This window comes from Dermacentor silvarum, chromosome 2, assembly GCF_013339745.2.
Source record: "Dermacentor silvarum isolate Dsil-2018 chromosome 2, BIME_Dsil_1.4, whole genome shotgun sequence".
In the NCBI taxonomy this organism is placed as follows: domain Eukaryota; kingdom Metazoa; phylum Arthropoda; class Arachnida; order Ixodida; family Ixodidae; genus Dermacentor; species Dermacentor silvarum.
In genome coordinates, this window is record NC_051155.1 from 196867653 (window position 1) to 196885834 (window position 18182).

The window sequence follows — 18182 nt, forward strand, 5'->3', positions numbered from 1 at the left end:
CAAGGTTAGCCCCGCTATACGCTCAGTCATGCCAACATAAGCGTATTGGCGTAGTCGCGTGGTGAGCGCGCGTCAGAGCCGCTGCACCGAGAGGAGTGCAGCCCCCGAATTTGCGAACAGTAGCGTACGTCGATAGCTCACACATTCACGTGTTCCTTTTAGAGCGCAGCTCTTAGGCACCCGTTCCCGCGTTGAGCGTCGTCGTCCCTCGGAGTAACCGAGCGAACAATCACAGCGAAGGATGAAAGAGCGAACGCGGAGCGCAGTGGGGCATGAAAGACGGTGAGAGCGAAGAGATCGCGAGAAGGAAAGCGGAGGAGGAGAGTAGGGCGAAAGGGTGAGGAGGGAAGCGGAGTGCCGCACAAGACGTGCTCCACGGCGGCGACCAGGCATGCGACGAGCGCGTCCACCGATACCATATGTGGAAACAAAGCGCTGGCGTGGGATTCGGAACCACTGCGCATGCGCTCCTTCACCTGCGCCGCCGGCGATATAGAATGCGTTCCGCGCGAGCCACGCGTTCCTGTGTTCACGCTTTCTCTCTGAACAATGAACGACACAACCGGTGGAAATGCTTTGTCTGCCGCTGCTGCTAAACGAGCTGCCCGAGCAGAGGCTCAGCACTGCCGCCGAGAGGACGCTGTCGCTCAGAATCAAATTCTTTACCAGAATATATCGCGAATTCATAACACCTAAACAGCTGCGCTCAAAATTCGCATAGGGAGTAGCGTAATCGTCTGTGGAATTTTATTTGTTTTTGGCAACTTTACAGCCAGTCAGTCAAATAACTTTATCTAAAGGCCCTGCGAGTTTGTGGGACGGCAAATGGTCCCGCCTAGGTGACGGCCAGGAGCTCTTGAGCCCTGGCGGCTTCCTCATCCACGTTTCAATAAAACGTTCAAATGGATCGCAAGATACCGGCCACTGCGCGTGCCGATCCAAGCTCGTCCGCTGCCACCCAGAGGAGCTTCATCCGAGCAAAACACTGAGACTTTGATGAAAAGTTTTAAAATTTTTATCGTGACGGTCATTGAAGGTCACGCGAAAAATGTCACTGTAATATAGCAAGCTCAAAACAGCGCGCCGAAAGTGAACAATCCTATACGTATATAGATAGGGACATCTCTCGGGGCAGAACAGAAGAGGACGCGCAGGAGGTTACACTTAAGATCGCCAGATGGTAGCACTAGTTCATCCAGCACCAATGAAAGCAAATCGTTTTTACTTATTTCGTATTTAAAATGCACGTGTCGGAAGAAACAAAATATGGTTCCTTATTCATCAAAAAGTGTCACCAAATAAGTGCCATTATTCACCGCCACCGGATGTTCTAAACTGCTTAACGCGAGGCGAGTGCAGTCCGCCGTTGTAACCCGTGTTTTTTTTTTTTTTTTTTCTGCCTCAATGACCCTTCCGGTCATTAGAAAAAAAATAAGAAAAAGGGAAAAAAAGGGGGTTTGAACAATTCCTAATCAAACAAGGCACGAAAACCGTCGGTTTCTTCTTCCTCTAATGCTGTGCGTCTAATTCGTTTTAAGTGATATTCATACGTTTCGAAAACGCGAGGAATAACGAACAAGGGTAACACGAATGTTGGTGGACAAAGCTATACAAAGAACTCACAGCCGCCAGATGTACATTTCAAAGAAAATATTTCAGGAAATAGCAACTCTAACAAAAATGTCACAGTTTCGCCCTAAGGGCGAAGCAATGAATGCGATAGCAACACAGCAATGTCATACGAAGTAAGGTGAGCGGCCTTGGTAGCAATATGAATTGTAGTAAACATGAGCTGATTAAGTAAGCAGGTGTGCTGCGGCGTAAGTAGACCGACATGAAGAGAGACTCGATGACCACGAGAAGGCGCGTGTGAAATGGTGGTGTTGATGAGAAGCGCTTACCGTGGGCAGCGCGTGCGAAGGGACACACCTGTAGCGCTGCACTGCCGATCTGGGCAGCATTGCATGTGTAGCGTGCGTTGGAAAATGTGGCCCGACTATTACTAACTGAATGAACAAGCGTGGTGTGAGCGCGTACAAACAAACATGAATAGATCACACTGAATGACTGCAGCCAACGACTGTCAAAGCGGGCGAAGGTACTACGTGACGGTGCGGTCGAACGAACGACGAGCGCGGTTGTTGGAAGCGTAGAAGTGCGCAAAAAAGATCTTGTTAGCTCGGGAAGTTGTGTAATGGCACGTGACTTGTGGTCATATGTAACACGTGTAAAAAAGAAATAAAATGCAAACTTAAACACCTAAACAAAGTGTACACAAAAAATGTGGTTGATCCCTCTTATATAGGAATCGGTATAGAACACGAAAGTGAAACGTGTCTTCACAGAAGTAGTGTAATGTTTATTGCACATTGATATATAATGTCTATTGGTGTTTTGTGGCTAAAGCGCCCTTAGGCGTTGATGCACCCACGCTGACGCCTGGTGGCACGTCTCCTCCATCACGACTACCAACGTCGATGACCATGAGCAACCGTCGTGCATATGGAAGCTGCACTACGCTGCACACGCTAGCACAACGCGAAAGACGAAGCACGTAACTGACACACTAATACAACGCGCAAGACAAAGCACGTAACTGAATCGTCACCGAGTCAAATCAGCGCGTACAGCGCGTCGTAATTGCAGCCTCCGCGATCAACTTCAGAAACATTTTCAGAGCTCATTGCGGAGGCCACGCTCCGCTGTGCTGAGTACGGCGAACGCCACCTGGTAGTGCTTCTGCGAGAACGCGTTGGTAGTGCTTCTTGATGCCAGCGTCCCTTCGAATGCTGGCATCGAGGCGTCGTAGTGCTGAGACCACCGAAGCGTTCACTGTCGGTGCGCGTCAGTGTCATAATGCAGTACTTCTCTTTTCTGCTCGTAGGCGGCGGCACCGCCCCGAGCAAGAGCGCGGGTACACGGAGGAGTGTTAGATGTATAAGGCGCGTCTGTGTAGCTCTCTACAAATGCGTTTGTGGCGCAATGGGTTAAACGCTCGGCGTTCTATCGTCGCGGACCGAGAGGTCGTGGGTTTGATTTCCAAATTTTGCATGTTTGTGGAACTTTTTCTTCTGGTTTCTTTCTTTGTATTATGTTCATGACGTATTTCCGTGACGGAAATACGTCAGTGAAGTCTTGGTGGACCCCGGCATAAAACACTTTCGTGTTAAAATCATAATCAATACAACTGTTTAAAAACTTTTTTTTGTACTTTGTAACACATAAGCATGATACTTGTACTTTGTAACAAATAAGCATGATACGTTTCCCATTACGTGTTATTCGAGCACGTTATAGTAACACTCGATATATTAATCTAAAGGGTCGACAAAAACAAAGAAAAAATGGATTTAGCAGCGACTATTCTTTTGTCATTTGTTATAAAAAGAAAAAAATCTTTATTTTATTGCTGAACAAAATTTATCGCTGCCAATTGTCGCGTTAGAAATTGACCTCGGAAGGTAATTCCACTGATCCATTGCCAGTGAATAGAGGAAACCCGAATGAGGTCAGTGCGTTAAAACGGTTGTTCAACTTTATAAATCCGTGGGCAACGCGTGGTGATGTTTTTCTTGCTGCAATGCAAGTTCTAAGTTTGTGATATAAGTTATAAAAACAGGTAAGTCGGATGACTTGCAGTATGCTATTCAATTATTCATGCCTAAGGTCACATTTATTTATGATGTGCTTGAATAGGGTGAGTAAACTTCTGCAATGAATCAAACGGCTTTGTTTTGTAATGAATAATTATAAGGTAATCTTGGTGAGGATATCACACTAATGCTGCGGGAATTCGAGCTTGGACCTTCGTAATGGAGTCGTGTTTGCAATGGAGCCGAGAACGGCCCCTGGGCAAAACGGATGATATTAAAGGAAGAGGATTGGGGGAAAAGACTCCTTGCAGAATACGGTCACTGATTGCTTACTTAGCGTCTCTCCTTATTTCACTTATTAGCGTCTCACTAATCTTGGCGCGAGTCGTTGTCAGTCGCAATCAAATACATCGAAGTGCTTTCCCTTCTACCTCGTGGACTAGGTTTCTTTCCTTTTTTTTTTGTTTCTGTCTTTTCTTTCCTTGTTTTCTTTCTTCCTGCCCTTTTATTTTATTTGACGTCCCTCTTGGGCCTCCTGACAAGTACGTTTTGCCTGTATGACTTTAGTGTTGTGCAAAAAAGCGCGCTTGCGGTGCCTGCCGGCCGAGTGGTTGATTCAGATCGCAGCCAGAAGAACGCCTTCAAAAACGTGCCTAGTAATAAACTATGAAGCCGAAACTTAGGACACAACAAGAAGCATACTTAAAATGAAGCTGAACACTACGCAGAAAGTTGGGGAACGAGAAATGATAGGCGTAACATTTAAATACAGGAAGATGGCGCAGTACGTTAGAGAGCAAACGGTGAATAACTCATATTCTAATTGCGATGAAGAATAAAGAAAGTGAAATTGTACAGCTCGTTGTAACGCATAGAATACTTGACCGGTGGTATACTTAAGTAGCAAAATCTTACTCGAAGAGTTCTTTCGTCTTAGCTTGATCGCGAGCTTAATATTGAACTGCATTCTTTTTCCCGTTTCAACGTGATTTTAAGTGATAAAGAGTAGCCGTATACGCCGTGCTGAAGTTTTATTATTATTATCATAAAGAAAGAAAACACTCCTCAACAAATATTCTGTATCAAGAACACTGTATCAAAAACACTGTATCAACACTGTTTCATATTTCATAGAGAATTCTGAGTAATTCTTTTTTTCCTGCGACTATCATTGAAGCACCGAGAAATCATCCCCAGGATGTGATGGAACTAGGATTCATTCAGCTGCTGGGGGAAGGCGTAACGACGAAGTGGGAACTGTAGTATATACAGAGACTACGTCGTTTCGTAGTATCAAGGGCGTAAAAGTGGCAAGAAAAAAAAAAAAAGCTTCGGCTCGTTTGATCTATATCGTTTGCGTTGGGCTGCTAGCTATTACGGGTGTTATATAGGATTCTTCATGCATGGAAGTCTCCGTGACACTAAATTTATGTCTTAAAAGAAAGTGTGGAGCGTCTATTGATGCTCCAAGACAACTTCAGTGGTGCAGAACCATCGATCACTGAGAGTTTGACTGAGACAGCTAGCTCGACTGACGGAGTTTAACGCCACAAGAAAAACACCTGGCTTATAGGAACAGCCTAATGGGGTGCTTTGTATGAATTTTGGTTTCTTGGAGTCCCGCTAAAGGGGGCCTTCAACAATTTCTTCTTTTTTTTTTTTTTCAAGCTGTGGAATGCATTCCCCATTAAAGGGCATTACTTAACGAATATCTTCCAGCAAGACGTATTTGAAAGCATTGCGTTTGAGAGGAGTTAATGCCAACCAAAGATAACCTTCAAACGCCTCCGCGTAGCTCCCGCTCCTTCTTTCACGCCGTGCTAAGGGCGGGGCAAGGCGTTTCCAGCAGCTTTACGCGAACTGTACGTCACCCTGATGAGCTGTCTATTGTTTCTCACGGTTAACATAACGGGGGCGCCTGATATAACGTCACCGTGAGGCATGGAGGAAGGCGCAGTCTTTCGCGGACTTCCGTTGACAACGTGATTGTCACTACTTCCGGTTTTGGTGCGTGCGACTCGCTACAGTTGGACTGTTCGCGCTCACCGAATTCAGCTGAGTTACTCTCTGAATATTGTGTATGCTCCCTTACGAATCAGAGCCACTGCTAAAATTTTATGAGACGACAGATGCATTTTTGAGACACTGCCTTTCATAGCTGGATCGAGGCGCAAATGTCGTGCTTTCAACGAGCGAATAACCTCGCCTTCGTTTATTATTATTATTATTATTATTATTATTATTATTATTATTATTATTATTATTATTGTTGTTGTTGTTGTTGTTGTTGTTGTTGTTGTTGTTGTTGTTGTTGTTGTTGTTGTTGTTGTTGTTGTTGTTGTTGTTGTTGTTGTTGTTGTTGTTGTTGTTGTTGTTGTTGTTGTTGTTGTTGTTGTTGTTGTTGTTGTTGTTGTTGTTGTTGTTGTTGTTGTTGTTGTTGTTGTTGTTGTTGTTGTTGTTGTTGTTGTCGATTGCTTGCTTTATTGATTGATTGATATTATTGTTGACAGCTGCCTTAAATGTGTCGACATATAAACTGTACAGGAATTAGTAAGGCTAGAAGTAAGAATGCAGCGTTGTCAAGTAATGTTAATTGGAGCTATTCATGTACCACCTAACTTCACTTCCGTCACGTTTGGGGATCATCAGATCTATTCAACACGTTGTGACCACGCATTTAGAGCACCAATTACTTATTCTTGGTGACATTAACACATCTGGTATTCCGTACGCGGAGCAACACACCTATTCCCACCACAATAATTTCATAGCAAATAAATGCTGCTCGCGATGTTAGATTCCCTAGCTTTAAACTCACTTCAGCAACATCATTTAACTGAGAACAATCACAGTATAGTCTTAGACTTGTGCCCACCAAAAGTACGGAATGTAACAGTGCCGCGCGCTGACATTTCCCTAGTTCGTCCTGACACGTTTGCTTCCTTTTTTTTTTTTTTTAAGCACCCTAAAAGTTTAGCGCACGCTTCGGTGACTGAGCTTGCTGCGCGCACGCTGAATGAATACTAGTTACAGCCCAACTAAAGGTACGGCAGCTTCTGAACTTTTTAAAGACGCCCTACAAGCTGCTGACTCATTGTAGACTTCTCCAGCTTAACAAGAGTTGTTTACGAACTTAAAGCCGCCAGTGCAAACCTAGGCAAATACGCTTGCTAGCTCAATTGCTTTAACCAGTCGGTACTATAGGCCTCTCCGCAACGACTGCCTGAAAGAAAGAAAGAACGAAAGAAAGAAAAAGTGTTTTAACTTAAACAGTACGTATTTGACCTACGGGGCGATCATTTTTAAGTTTTACGGAATTTTAAAAAATAGATTGCGGCAGAAGCATAATTCTTGTCCTTGAGCTGGATTACTCGAAGTGGCGGACATTACTAGCACGAGAAATCGAAACACATACTCAACTAATTACCAAGCAATTCACTAATTACCTTTTTAATGAATTACTTTACGGCACATATTGCAGTGTTGTACACGTTCCTCTAAAACAGGAACGAAAGCTCGTTCCTCGTTCCTTCCCAATCTTAGAACGAGTTCCCGTTACAAGTTCCTTTAATGCGAAAGGAACGCGTTCCAGTTACACTTCGAACATTGAAACCTGTCATTAAATTAAAGTTACATTTGATTTTTTTAATTAACATATAGCGTCGCATATTCCTGAGGCGAAATAAAGGGCGCGATTTAAAACTCACATCGAACTACGGATATTATACCAATTTGAACATCGCCAGCGGCAGATTATCTCGAGATAAAAAGAATCAAAAGAAACGCTCCTAGAATTTTTTTCAGAGAGCAGCGGACATATCTCGAGATAAAAAGAATCAAAAGAAACGCTCCTAGAATTTTTTTCAGAGAGCAGCGGACATACTCCAGACATGGCTAACTGCAACTTTGGTGCTTGTCTATTACAAGTGCAACACATATGGCACTTTCCACTTCGGTCTTCAAATGCGCAGTCAGGATTCTGCGCTTCAGATCTGCAAATAGAAAGTTACTCATATGCACCAATATCCTCCTTAGACCCGAACACAACAACGGTACGTAATCGTTCTTCAAGGTGTTTTTTATTGTCTACTGTTATGCCTTGACCTTGAAAAACAATTTTTAAAATTTGAATACCACGGATAGATGGTCAAAAGCTCCGCCTCCATGTGCGTGAAAAAAAAATTACTATCTCCATCATCTCCTCATGTTAACTGTGGTAAAAACTGCATTTCATTGTTTAAACGCTGAGATGAAGATGGAACTACGTGTAATACATTGTCATGTTGCTGCCATGCCCGGTATTTTCACGCAATCTCGGTGACTTCGAAACAAGCCTTTAGGTTGCTCTCGGCCGTCTGGGATGACACAGAGGTCTAGACCAATTTGTTGTCAAATTTCTCGAAAGCGGATGACAAGAATATGAGTAAACCACTTTTTTACAGTTTCACATGCGCCGTACTTCATACCCAGAGTGAATATTTTGCGTAATCACTTCCGAGTGCAATGTGCTACAAGGGGTCTTAGGAGGATATAATTAAATTTCTTGCACAAAAACCGCATCGAAAGAAACAATACACAGGCGTTTAATGAATGCGGATTAAATATTGCAGTATGAGTAAGGGGGAAAATGTCCAGAATACATATTCGCAATTTGGCAAAGACCCTTGTTTGAACTAAGCAAGAGTTACATCTCGATTTTGGTGTCCGACAGGCCGGCACGGAGGAAAGAAACTATAGGAGGGAGCATCACATGACAATCTTGAAGCCTAGCCATAAAAGAAATATAACGGAGAACACACGAAAGAAAATGCACCATAGTCACGTGACAGGCAAGCGGTACTGCTTTGCGTCTCATGCAGTCGCACATCCGCCCTGCATGATGTGCTGTGTACGTGCGTGCGTCTGTTCAATGCCGTGGAACATTTACAGAAGGAACGCCGTTCCCTCTGCCGTTCCTTCATAAACGTAACGCGTTACCGTTAGAGTTCCACCGGACCCTTAAATGGAACGGTGGCGTTCCTCCGTTCCTCCCAAAGGAACTAGTTCCAGGAACGCCGTTCCGTACAACACTGACATATTGCAATTTACGAATTGTAGCCGGTTAGCTTGCAAGACGTATCCACTTGAAATGAATTTCCAGGGTGACATCAGTTTCGAGATATTATTTCCCAAAGTGTGGAACAAAATACACGGACGTTCCAGTTACTTTTGTGCTTCTGTGCACAAAGGAGTGTTTTGTTAAAAACAGTAAGTGGAACAATAGTGCATCTTTAGGGCAAGTTTGATGGCGCATGTCTCTAAACTGGCGTCATTCTGGAAATTAATTTCAGGTAGATACGCCTTGCAAGCTCACCGGCCAAAATGGGTAAATTGCATTATGTGCCGTAAAGTAATTAATGCAATAGATAATTAGCGAGTTCTTGTTAATTCGTTGAATACAGATTTCGATTTCTCGTGCAAGTACTGCCCACCTCTCTGAATAATGCAGCTCGAAGACTAGAATTATGTTATCTGCAACAGGCTATTTTTAAAAATTCCACAAAACTTAAAAAGGATCCCCCTGTACATATATATAGCTCTTTCTGCTCTTGCCTAGCTGTAACCAATGGGTTCTCGTTCAACAGTTATAGAGTGATTCTACTATAGAGTGATTCTACTCAAGTGCACAAATATGGTGGGGATTTGAAAAATCCTTAAGAAAGTATAAGCGACAAATTACAGCGATATTGCACATTCCTTGCTCCCTGCAAGTGAGTATAGTAGCGCTGTGTCCGCGTCGTCCATCTGTGCCTCGTCCCTTTTTATGCGCTATTAAGTACAAGACATGGAATACCAACTCGCCCAATCTTACGCTCTTTCTGGCATTAACAATTTTATGTAAATTGCTCGTGGCACATGGCACAAATATAATCATGATTGAGTTGTATAATCGAAGAGGCGGCCATTATTTGAACAGGAAGTCAATATGCATAATTTACAAATTAACAGTATTTCACTGATGAACTTTGTAACTAATTACTTTAGCACACATATTGCAATTTATTAGTCGAAGCCAGCAATTTCACAAGACTTGGAACCAATTTTGAAGCTAGCACCAGTTCTGAGATTAGCGCTGTCAAATCTGCGGTCAAAATGAATTGTTGTTCCGCTTACTCTTTTACAACACTCCTTTTTTTTAGCACTGAATGCCAGAAATAACTGGCAACACCGTGAACTTCGTCGAACACTTTGGAAACAAAGATCTCGATAACGTTGTCATCCTAGAATTAAGAAATTATTTCCACCCATCTCAGAAATTATTTCTAAGTGGATATGGCTTGAGAAATCACTGGCTATAATTCGTAATTTGCAATACGTGCAGTAAAGTAATTCGTTTAAAAGTTGATCAGCGACATTTTAGTAGTTAGTCGGTTATACATTTTGATTTCTCGTTCAAATAATATCCGCTTCCTAGAGTAATCCAGCTCAAGAGGGATAGTTCTGCTACATGCCACGGGGGATTTTTTAAGTTTTCTTAAGAATTAAAAAAAACTATCTTTATTTGGTCCAATTTTTCACGGCACCATTGCCTTGAGTTTAATTTATGATTTATTTACAGCGTTGAATATAGGTTGTAAAGTATCTTTAGCGTGAACCTATATAAAAATACACGAACTGCTTCACTCAGAAAAGCCACGTTATCATCAACTCCATATTACAGGAAAAACACGTGACGACTGGCGTTGAGTCGCGAATGCACGCATGAGGCAAGCACTCCCAGTTTCGTGTTTCATTGTGCAGACGGCGGCATCAGCGTGCTATTCACTTTGAGCTCCGAAAACGACGACGCGTGTCCGCTTGCTTGTCCTCGTCGTCAATGTGCTTAAAATAAAGTTAAGTATGACCTTCAACGCATCGGTGATGTGCCGCTCCTTGCATTACAGTAAACAGAAGCGCAGGCCGATAACGCAGTATCCGAACAAGGGAGACGTGAAGAACTCGAGTGTATGCTTGAAATTCATTCGTCTCATAGACAAGGCGTCGTAGCCGGCAGGAGGAGTTCTCTCGAGTTGCCATCACGCGATAATCAGCCACGAGAACATGAGTCAGATTCAGGCGTCGTCTCGGGAGCACGAGGAGACCGAGGCCGACAGACACGATTGTGCGGCGTCCTGTGACCGCTCGGAAGCAAGTATGCGAGCCGCCGAAACGAGTCACCAGCTGCGCTGACCCCCGCTTTCCGTGGAAGCGGAGGCGGCTGAGTCAGAAGCACAACGGCGATGATCTGCCAAAAGTATAACGCGCGATAAAAGGTTTAATTGGCGCCGATGGAGCCTAGAGGGTTCGCGAGCGCAGTCGTGTATGACCACTTAGTGTTTGGCTCATTCCGTATAAATATACTTGTAAATTCTAAGGTTTTACGTGCCACTCATTCCATCGCAGACTATACATATCGCACTGCAGATACATAAGTTCAAAAGCTATGTGGGCTACCGATCCTTTATGACCGTTTGAGGGATTTAACGGGCACCCTCAGTGCAGTCGACGAGCATTTTTGGCATTCAGTCCCAATCGGAATGCGAACGGTGGTTGGATCCGAGATCCTGGTATTCATCAGTTGCAGAACGTCACAAATCACTGAGTCATTACGGCGAGATAACAATTTGATCGCACCAGCTTTCGTACGTTCACGGCGAAGGAGGAACGTCAACGCTTTTGAGTTGCATGTGGTAGAGCACATACCTAGGAATTTTCGACATTGCCCCTAGCTGCGCGCCCATCTGTCGAACTTCACCGCCATGCACCAGCGTAGCTCAATGGCCAACATTTTTTGAGAAATGCTATTTAAAAGTCCGCCCAAATTCCACAAACTTTCAGTTAGTAACGAGCCCTTTCCCGAGCGAATTCGCGGCGCCGCTGCTCAAACGCAGCCTGCTTAACAGCGGAACGCACCACGCCCGGGCTTTACATCCTGACGCCGAAACTGATCTGAGGCTAGGGAAGCCCGGTGGAGCACGCGCCAACCTCCTTTCCTTCTCTTTCCCTCCCCGCGACACCCCAAACGTCCCTGATTGGTCTTATTCCTTTCTTTCTCTCTTTCTTTCTTCTTTTCTTTCTTTCTCTCTTTCTTTCTTTCTTTCTTTCTTTCTTTCTTGCTTGCTTGCTTGCTTTCTTGTCCCTGGCTCATACGCGCATACCCAATGCGGGTATGCGCCACACGTGATTTTATTATATTTAATGTTGACGTAACTGACGACCATGTGATGTTATTGATGCCATGACCTATCAGTCATGTTAGTCATACATTCGTACTCTTCCATACCAATTTCAAGTGAACGAAACGCGAGTTTTCGACAGCTTGTGAGGCAATACACTTGTGAGGCAATACATTAAAATTAAATTAAATTATGGGGTTTTACGCGCCAAAACAACGATCTGATTATGAGGCACACCGTAGTGGGGGACTGCGGAAATTTGAACCACCTGGGGTTCTTTAACGTGCACCTGAATCTAAGTACACGGGTGTTTTCGCATTTCGCCCCCATCGAAATGCGATCTTCGCTTGAAAAAGCACAATACGTAGCTATGTATGGTGACGCATGTGTCAGGAAACCTTTGATTGCATTAGCAACAAAAGAATTATGCTTTTTGCGCATGTCATAAATGCATACCACGAGCCTCCTCTCGTCGCGCGTGCTTAGTTTTTTTTTTTTTTCTGACATTTTCGGAGCACGTATCTAGTGACGCACCTATAGTGAAGGATATATTTGCTGCTCATCTCAGAACTGAATCTATTGTTGAATGTTAGCGCTGTGTGTATGTTTCGGTGCATCTTCGTCCGGCCCGTCTTACATGCACTACGCCAATGGCATTTAATAATTCCGCCGATAGCCGAAGCTAGTAGCATTGTCTTAAATTTCTGGACATGGCTTTGTTGACCGTTTCTTAGGAAGTGCGCAAATCACGTCAGTCCAAAACTGGACAAATTACGGGCCATGCATATATAGGTATACTTACACTGCAAATAATGCAAAATCATGATGTCGTCGCTTTCACCTTTCTTTATTATCATTATTGTTAGCATCATGCTGGTTTTTTGTCGCGAACATAGTGCTACACGCTGCAACTTTCCTCTTTCCTTGTGCCAGTGGCGCACCGACGGGGTGGGATTCGGGGGTTGTAACCCCCCCCCCCCCCCCTGAGGCCGACTTAACCCCCCCTTTTGTTTAACCCCTTTTCTTTCCTTACGCATTTGAGTGCTGCAACTAAGATGCAAGACGTGCAGTCGTCTGCACACTAGCAAAAAGCGCATTTTTTGACAATTTCCCGTGAAGAAATCGAAATTAGTGCTGTTTAGATGGTATTGGCAAACTGTCAACCCAGCCCTGGCAGAGATCCTGGGTGCGCTACTGCCTTGTGCTGCTGCACTCCCAAGCTGTACAGCTATTCACTAGCTATTCACTAGTACTGCGAGAAAGAAATGAAATGGACTAAAGAAAGATCGAGTGCCTAAGTTCGTACGACGCACACCCGAATAAAGACTTTGAAACAATCAGAGTAACCTTTGTTCTAGTTCTCAAAAAACGTCCGTAAGAAGCTCGGCGCCACATACTACTCCGCTCACGCATTCCAAGAAACGGCTGTTGGACTCGCTGATTGCCTCTGAAAGAGGTTCACGCGTATTTCGCATAGGTTTTACGTTCACGAAATAAGTAAAAGATAGGGTGGAAAAGTTTCAGCCTGCGTTTGTTTTGTTTGGCTTAATTCCGAATGCAGTTTTAGGCAGTTGCATCACGCGCGAAAGACTTTCCCGTGAACTCCACAATGAAGCGGGGGAGGAGTAGAAAGCAGCTTTAAATGCAACCTCTTTCAGGATACGTCTTCGGACGGTGGCGCCTAATGATCAATACTCCGCTGAAAGGCAGGCGCGCATCGCCCCCCGAGTACACGCTAGCCCCATTATCTGAATTCCTTAATTAAACGCTCACGTGATCTCCCTTCGGCGCTTCATTATCGCATGCACGCTGCTCAATTAACGATGCCCAGCGGGAGCACGCACGCACGAAAAATTACCGATACGTTCGGAACGAATTCAATTACACGCCAACGCAGGCGTACTCTCGTCTTTGTGTCTTTAAGACAACGCCTGAAAGAAGTCGTGAGGATATCGTCGGGAAGAAAACCGCCTCGAAAAGAATAACGCCACGCTCGTCCAGATGCTTCCCATCGACGCTGCGAGCGAGCGCGCCTTCGCGTCGCCACACTGTTTCAGACGGAAAGGATCGGGCTAAAGCGACGCGTTGACAGTGAATGAAGAGAGCGCCGCGCCGAACGCATACTCGGCTCGCTTCGAGAGAGTAACATCTGCGCCTGTCATTGAGATTGAAAGGGAAGCCCGCTTAAGGCGCACTCGGCGGCGCTCACTCGTGAAAAGGGGAGGCCAAATTTAAACGCTGTCATTAAAAGCGGCTCGAGAAATGTAGTATGCGCGTGAAACCTCGAGAAGGCTTCAATAGGTTGGCTGGGGAAACTATAGAATTGGCTCGCTGGACGCGTGAGAGACCGCGCACTGCCAAGTAGTTTTGCGTGACAACGTGGGACGTCCGCTAAAGGCTCTAGGTGCGCGAAAAAAAGAAGAAAACAAATTAAGAAAGGAAAGGTAGAAAGGCACGAAAATAAATAGTGAGGAACCTTCGGCGAAAAAGCACATTGCTTTCTGTCTTTATTCAAACTCTGTCACTCTAGAAGATGGCGTGGCCAGAAAGTTTTTTTCAAAGCGCGCGGCAATCTTCCGAATGTCCAGCTGTCGGGCAAGTGGGTATTAGGAAAAGAAACTTCGTCTTTCGGATCGGCCTTATTGGAGGGGACGCGTGCCCAGTTCTTCCTTCTCCCTCTCCCTGTCGCCTTTTCCGCGCCTCTAGTGTAGCGAACGTTTCTATATATACGGCAGATGAGCAACGATGCGGTGACGTTAGCTCAACCCCGTACATTGGATGGCGTTATGTCCCGGTCTACATTACGGGATTGTCGCCAAGCTGGTCTATGGTTGTCAGGCGCAGTCTGGACAAACACCTCCGACCTTAAGAACTACACGTAAAAGCTCATGCGGCTTCGTGTGTATATTTCCAACAGTTTAATGTCTTCCTATATATAGGAGTACACGGAGGCGCCTGTAGACTCTTTTGACCGCTGTGATTTGCGCCCTTTTGATTGCAGAGTGGAGTCGCAATTGGTCGTACGCGTGCAATACTGCAGACGTGTATGGGTAGACAGTCATCAGCGTACAAGTGTAGTGGCCTGCATTCGCGTCTCTGCAGGTACCAATCCCGCTTTCGAGAACAGATGCAGCAGCGAAACTTCGAGTGCTTGCAAACGATGCTACACAATCGCTGTGGAACACACCTAGTTTGTAGCACACACGTCTGCATCGACTGGACCCCTGCCTTCGACTTCGACCTCCACATGGACTATCCCGATCCAAAACAACGGTACTTTGCCGATTGTGACTTGGCGTCCCATTTACAAAGTCGTTTGCTTTCCACGTCGGATAGGAGGATAGCGCTGCGTGTGACCACTGCGGCGACGAGGAAACTATCGAACACGTATTTTGTCATTGTCCTCGATGCAGCGCACATAGGCAGTCACTTGTGACCGCGCTGGCGCGTCTTGACGATCGGCCGCTTTCGCAGCAGACAGTCCATGGAACGCCGGCCTACACCGTCGCCACACAAGTTCAGTCTAGGCACTCTTGAAGTTTTTGCGTTCGAGTAGACTATCTGACAGACTTTGGTTCTCACGGATTTTTCCAACCTCCTCTATTTTTTATTCTTTTTATATTTTTTTCGCGACTGCTTTTCTCACCCCTATTTTTTCTGCCTTTCATTTCCCCTTCCCGCAGTGCAGGGTAACCAAACAGAATCTTTTCGGGTAAACCTCCCTGCCTTTCCTGTTTCTCTATCTCTTTCTCTCTTCGCATCTCATTTAACGGCCGACTGGCACTGCTATAGGGTTAATTGCAGCGGCTCATCGCAGTTACGGTTCCCGTGAATTCTGGCTTGCCCACTTAAAAAAGATCTAAGGCTGTGTTCATTAAGTGCAGCCAAGCCGGTCACCTAGTATAATAACTCTATCGGGGTATAGTTTGTAATTAAAGCTATTTCTAAAACGAACCCTTGCCGGGACCAGTCGAAGATGTACCTTAATTTGTCGATGAGCGGACTTCAATACTGCGTTCTTGGAATGCATTAGTTTTACCAACGATCGTTGCTGCTCATTGGTAGGGCCCGTCTCATTTCGTTATAATTGTCCTCGTTCTTCGTTGCCGCCAAAAAAAAGCAACAGTCACCAGTACGTTATACCTAATAGTACAACGCATATAGTGCATATGAGTATGCATGCGTTGTGCCTTAGTGATCTTATAGTGCGGTTAGGGTTTAATCGCACTGCTTCTAAATTGGCTGCTTATTAAAACGCGCCAACCTTTATCGTTGCTTTGAAAGCAATGATAAGGGTTAGCATATATCATTTATTTATTACTTACTATTATTTATTTATTTTCGATACTGTCACTCTTAGTTGACATCATAGCAGGTGGGCATTGCAAAGAGATAATCATATTTAAAAAAAGAAAGAATCCTCATTTGAATACATGCACGATCTCCACACACACGTACAAAAAAAATAAAGAAAGAACAACCGAAAAACCGAAGCACATCCGCCAGGGTAGAATTAAAGCAATAAATGTGCTCTAAGCAGTTTTTCACGCAAAAAAAAAACATCAATATCGCAATAAAGTTTAACAGTGTACAATTTGGCGCATTGTGCTCACAAGAGAAAAAAAAATTAATCGAGAAAAAAACCAAAAGAAATCAAGCTTCTATACAGAACATTTAAAGCAAATATCACACACGTAATTCAAATTAACATTTCGAAAACATGCGTGCTGCGCACACGAAACGAAGCACAACCACCGAGTGAAGATTACAACCAGTTTGCCAAGCAATGAGAATCAACGCAGTAACAATGCATGCGCAATGTGCAAACACCACAAATAATACTGGAAAATAAAAAGCGAAGCAGAACCAGGCACAAGATTCCAATTGCGCGGCGGGTTGATGTGTTTTCTAACTTTGTGGTGAAAGTGGACAATGTTTCGGCGTCCGTGACGTCGGGATTTAACCGATTCCATTCGCGTATCGTAACTGAAAAAAAAAAACGATTTCCGAAACGAGTCATTATTGAAAGAATATTCCGTTAATGTGTATTTATGCTTATGACGAGTCGGGCGCGACTGTGAAAATGCGACATACTTAGACACAGCTATCTTATAGCTGTCATGCAGGAGTTGGTACAAAAACTTGAGACGTGCCTGCTTTGCCCTTGTGGATAGTGTCCTAATGCCATGAGAAGCCAGAAGGTTAGCGGGAGAGTCCATGCGTTTGCACTTGTTATACACACTTGTTTATATGGTATTATATATCATATCAGCAAACAGAAAAGAAAAAAACAGCTGCCTTTCTCGCTGTATACTTGCAGACTTGCGTACGCTGTTTCTGGATGCTGTTTCGCTACTATACGTGCATATATACGCTGGTGCCGCGGAGATGCACATCAGCATTTGCATGTCAGACTTCTGAAGAAAACACGAAACAGGAAGGAGACCGTTGTCTATTGTAATATTTCGACGCGTGTCAGTACATGTCTTCGTAAAGCAAACAAGCCACAATACAAGAAGTTACGCCGTGGCAACAAAACGAACCCCGTCTCTGCACGGAATGATATGCACGCGGCTGCGCACAGCGTGTGCAGCTGGTGTTGTTCGCCGTCTCTCATTTATCACGTTCGCGTAAACAGCGGAAAGCTGCCGCAGCCGTGCCCACGACAGGGACACCACCAACCGCGACAACCACCTGCACCAGATAACCAACGCTGCTGCGGGCGTCACTTGTAGAGAAGCTTATTTATGGACACATTTTGTTTGTTAAATTCTGCGGTCGCATAGTGCCAGCTTAATTAAAGCATGGCCTCAGCGAATCGGGGTTCGTGTTCACAAATATGGGGTGCAACTTCCCCTTCTGCGATAACCCGGACGCTTCCGTTACGTACTTCTCAGGAACGTTCCGCAATGTGATCATCGGACACTTCATTTGCGTGATAAATTAAATCATTCGTATGAACGTATTTTTTTCTCTAAAAAAATAATTGGTCCAACAAAAAAGAACAATCCGTCACTCAAGTTGAGTCGCCGACCATCGTGCATTATTGACCATTGCAACGATGCCGATCGTACCTTACAGAGATGTGCCTCACCAATCATAGAAAGCCTATATAGAGAGCTATCCATAAAGGTCTTAGACCATCTTGGAGAATAATATTAAAAATCTCAAGATTAATTGTTACTGATATACCAAAATAAAAAGGGCGTGGCACACGGATCTGTAGCGGCACTGTCCGCTGGCAAAAAGAAAAAAAACTAAGCATTATACAAAGTGTTGGCTATGATGCGCAGAGTGGCAGTAGTCAAGTCGTCAAGGCGCTTTTCGGATTACGTGACATCGTTGGCGGTATGAAAGGTAGAAAATATCACGTGTTTCAACGAATCCGAAAATA

The 18182-nt window shown here is 44.5% G+C and overlaps 1 protein-coding gene across 1 annotated transcript in view; it reads left to right on the top strand.

Annotated features, from left to right (window-relative positions):
• The first annotated feature begins 10673 nt into the window (after positions 1 to 10673).
• The window catches only part of LOC119440641 (BMP and activin membrane-bound inhibitor homolog), a 32725-nt gene continuing 25216 nt past the window's right edge, over positions 10674 to 18182 (top strand). Inside the window, exon 1 of the mRNA XM_037705533.2 lies at positions 10674 to 10764. Coding sequence (XP_037561461.1) covers positions 10674 to 10764 — 91 coding nt within the window. The remainder of the gene's footprint in view (positions 10765 to 18182) is intronic.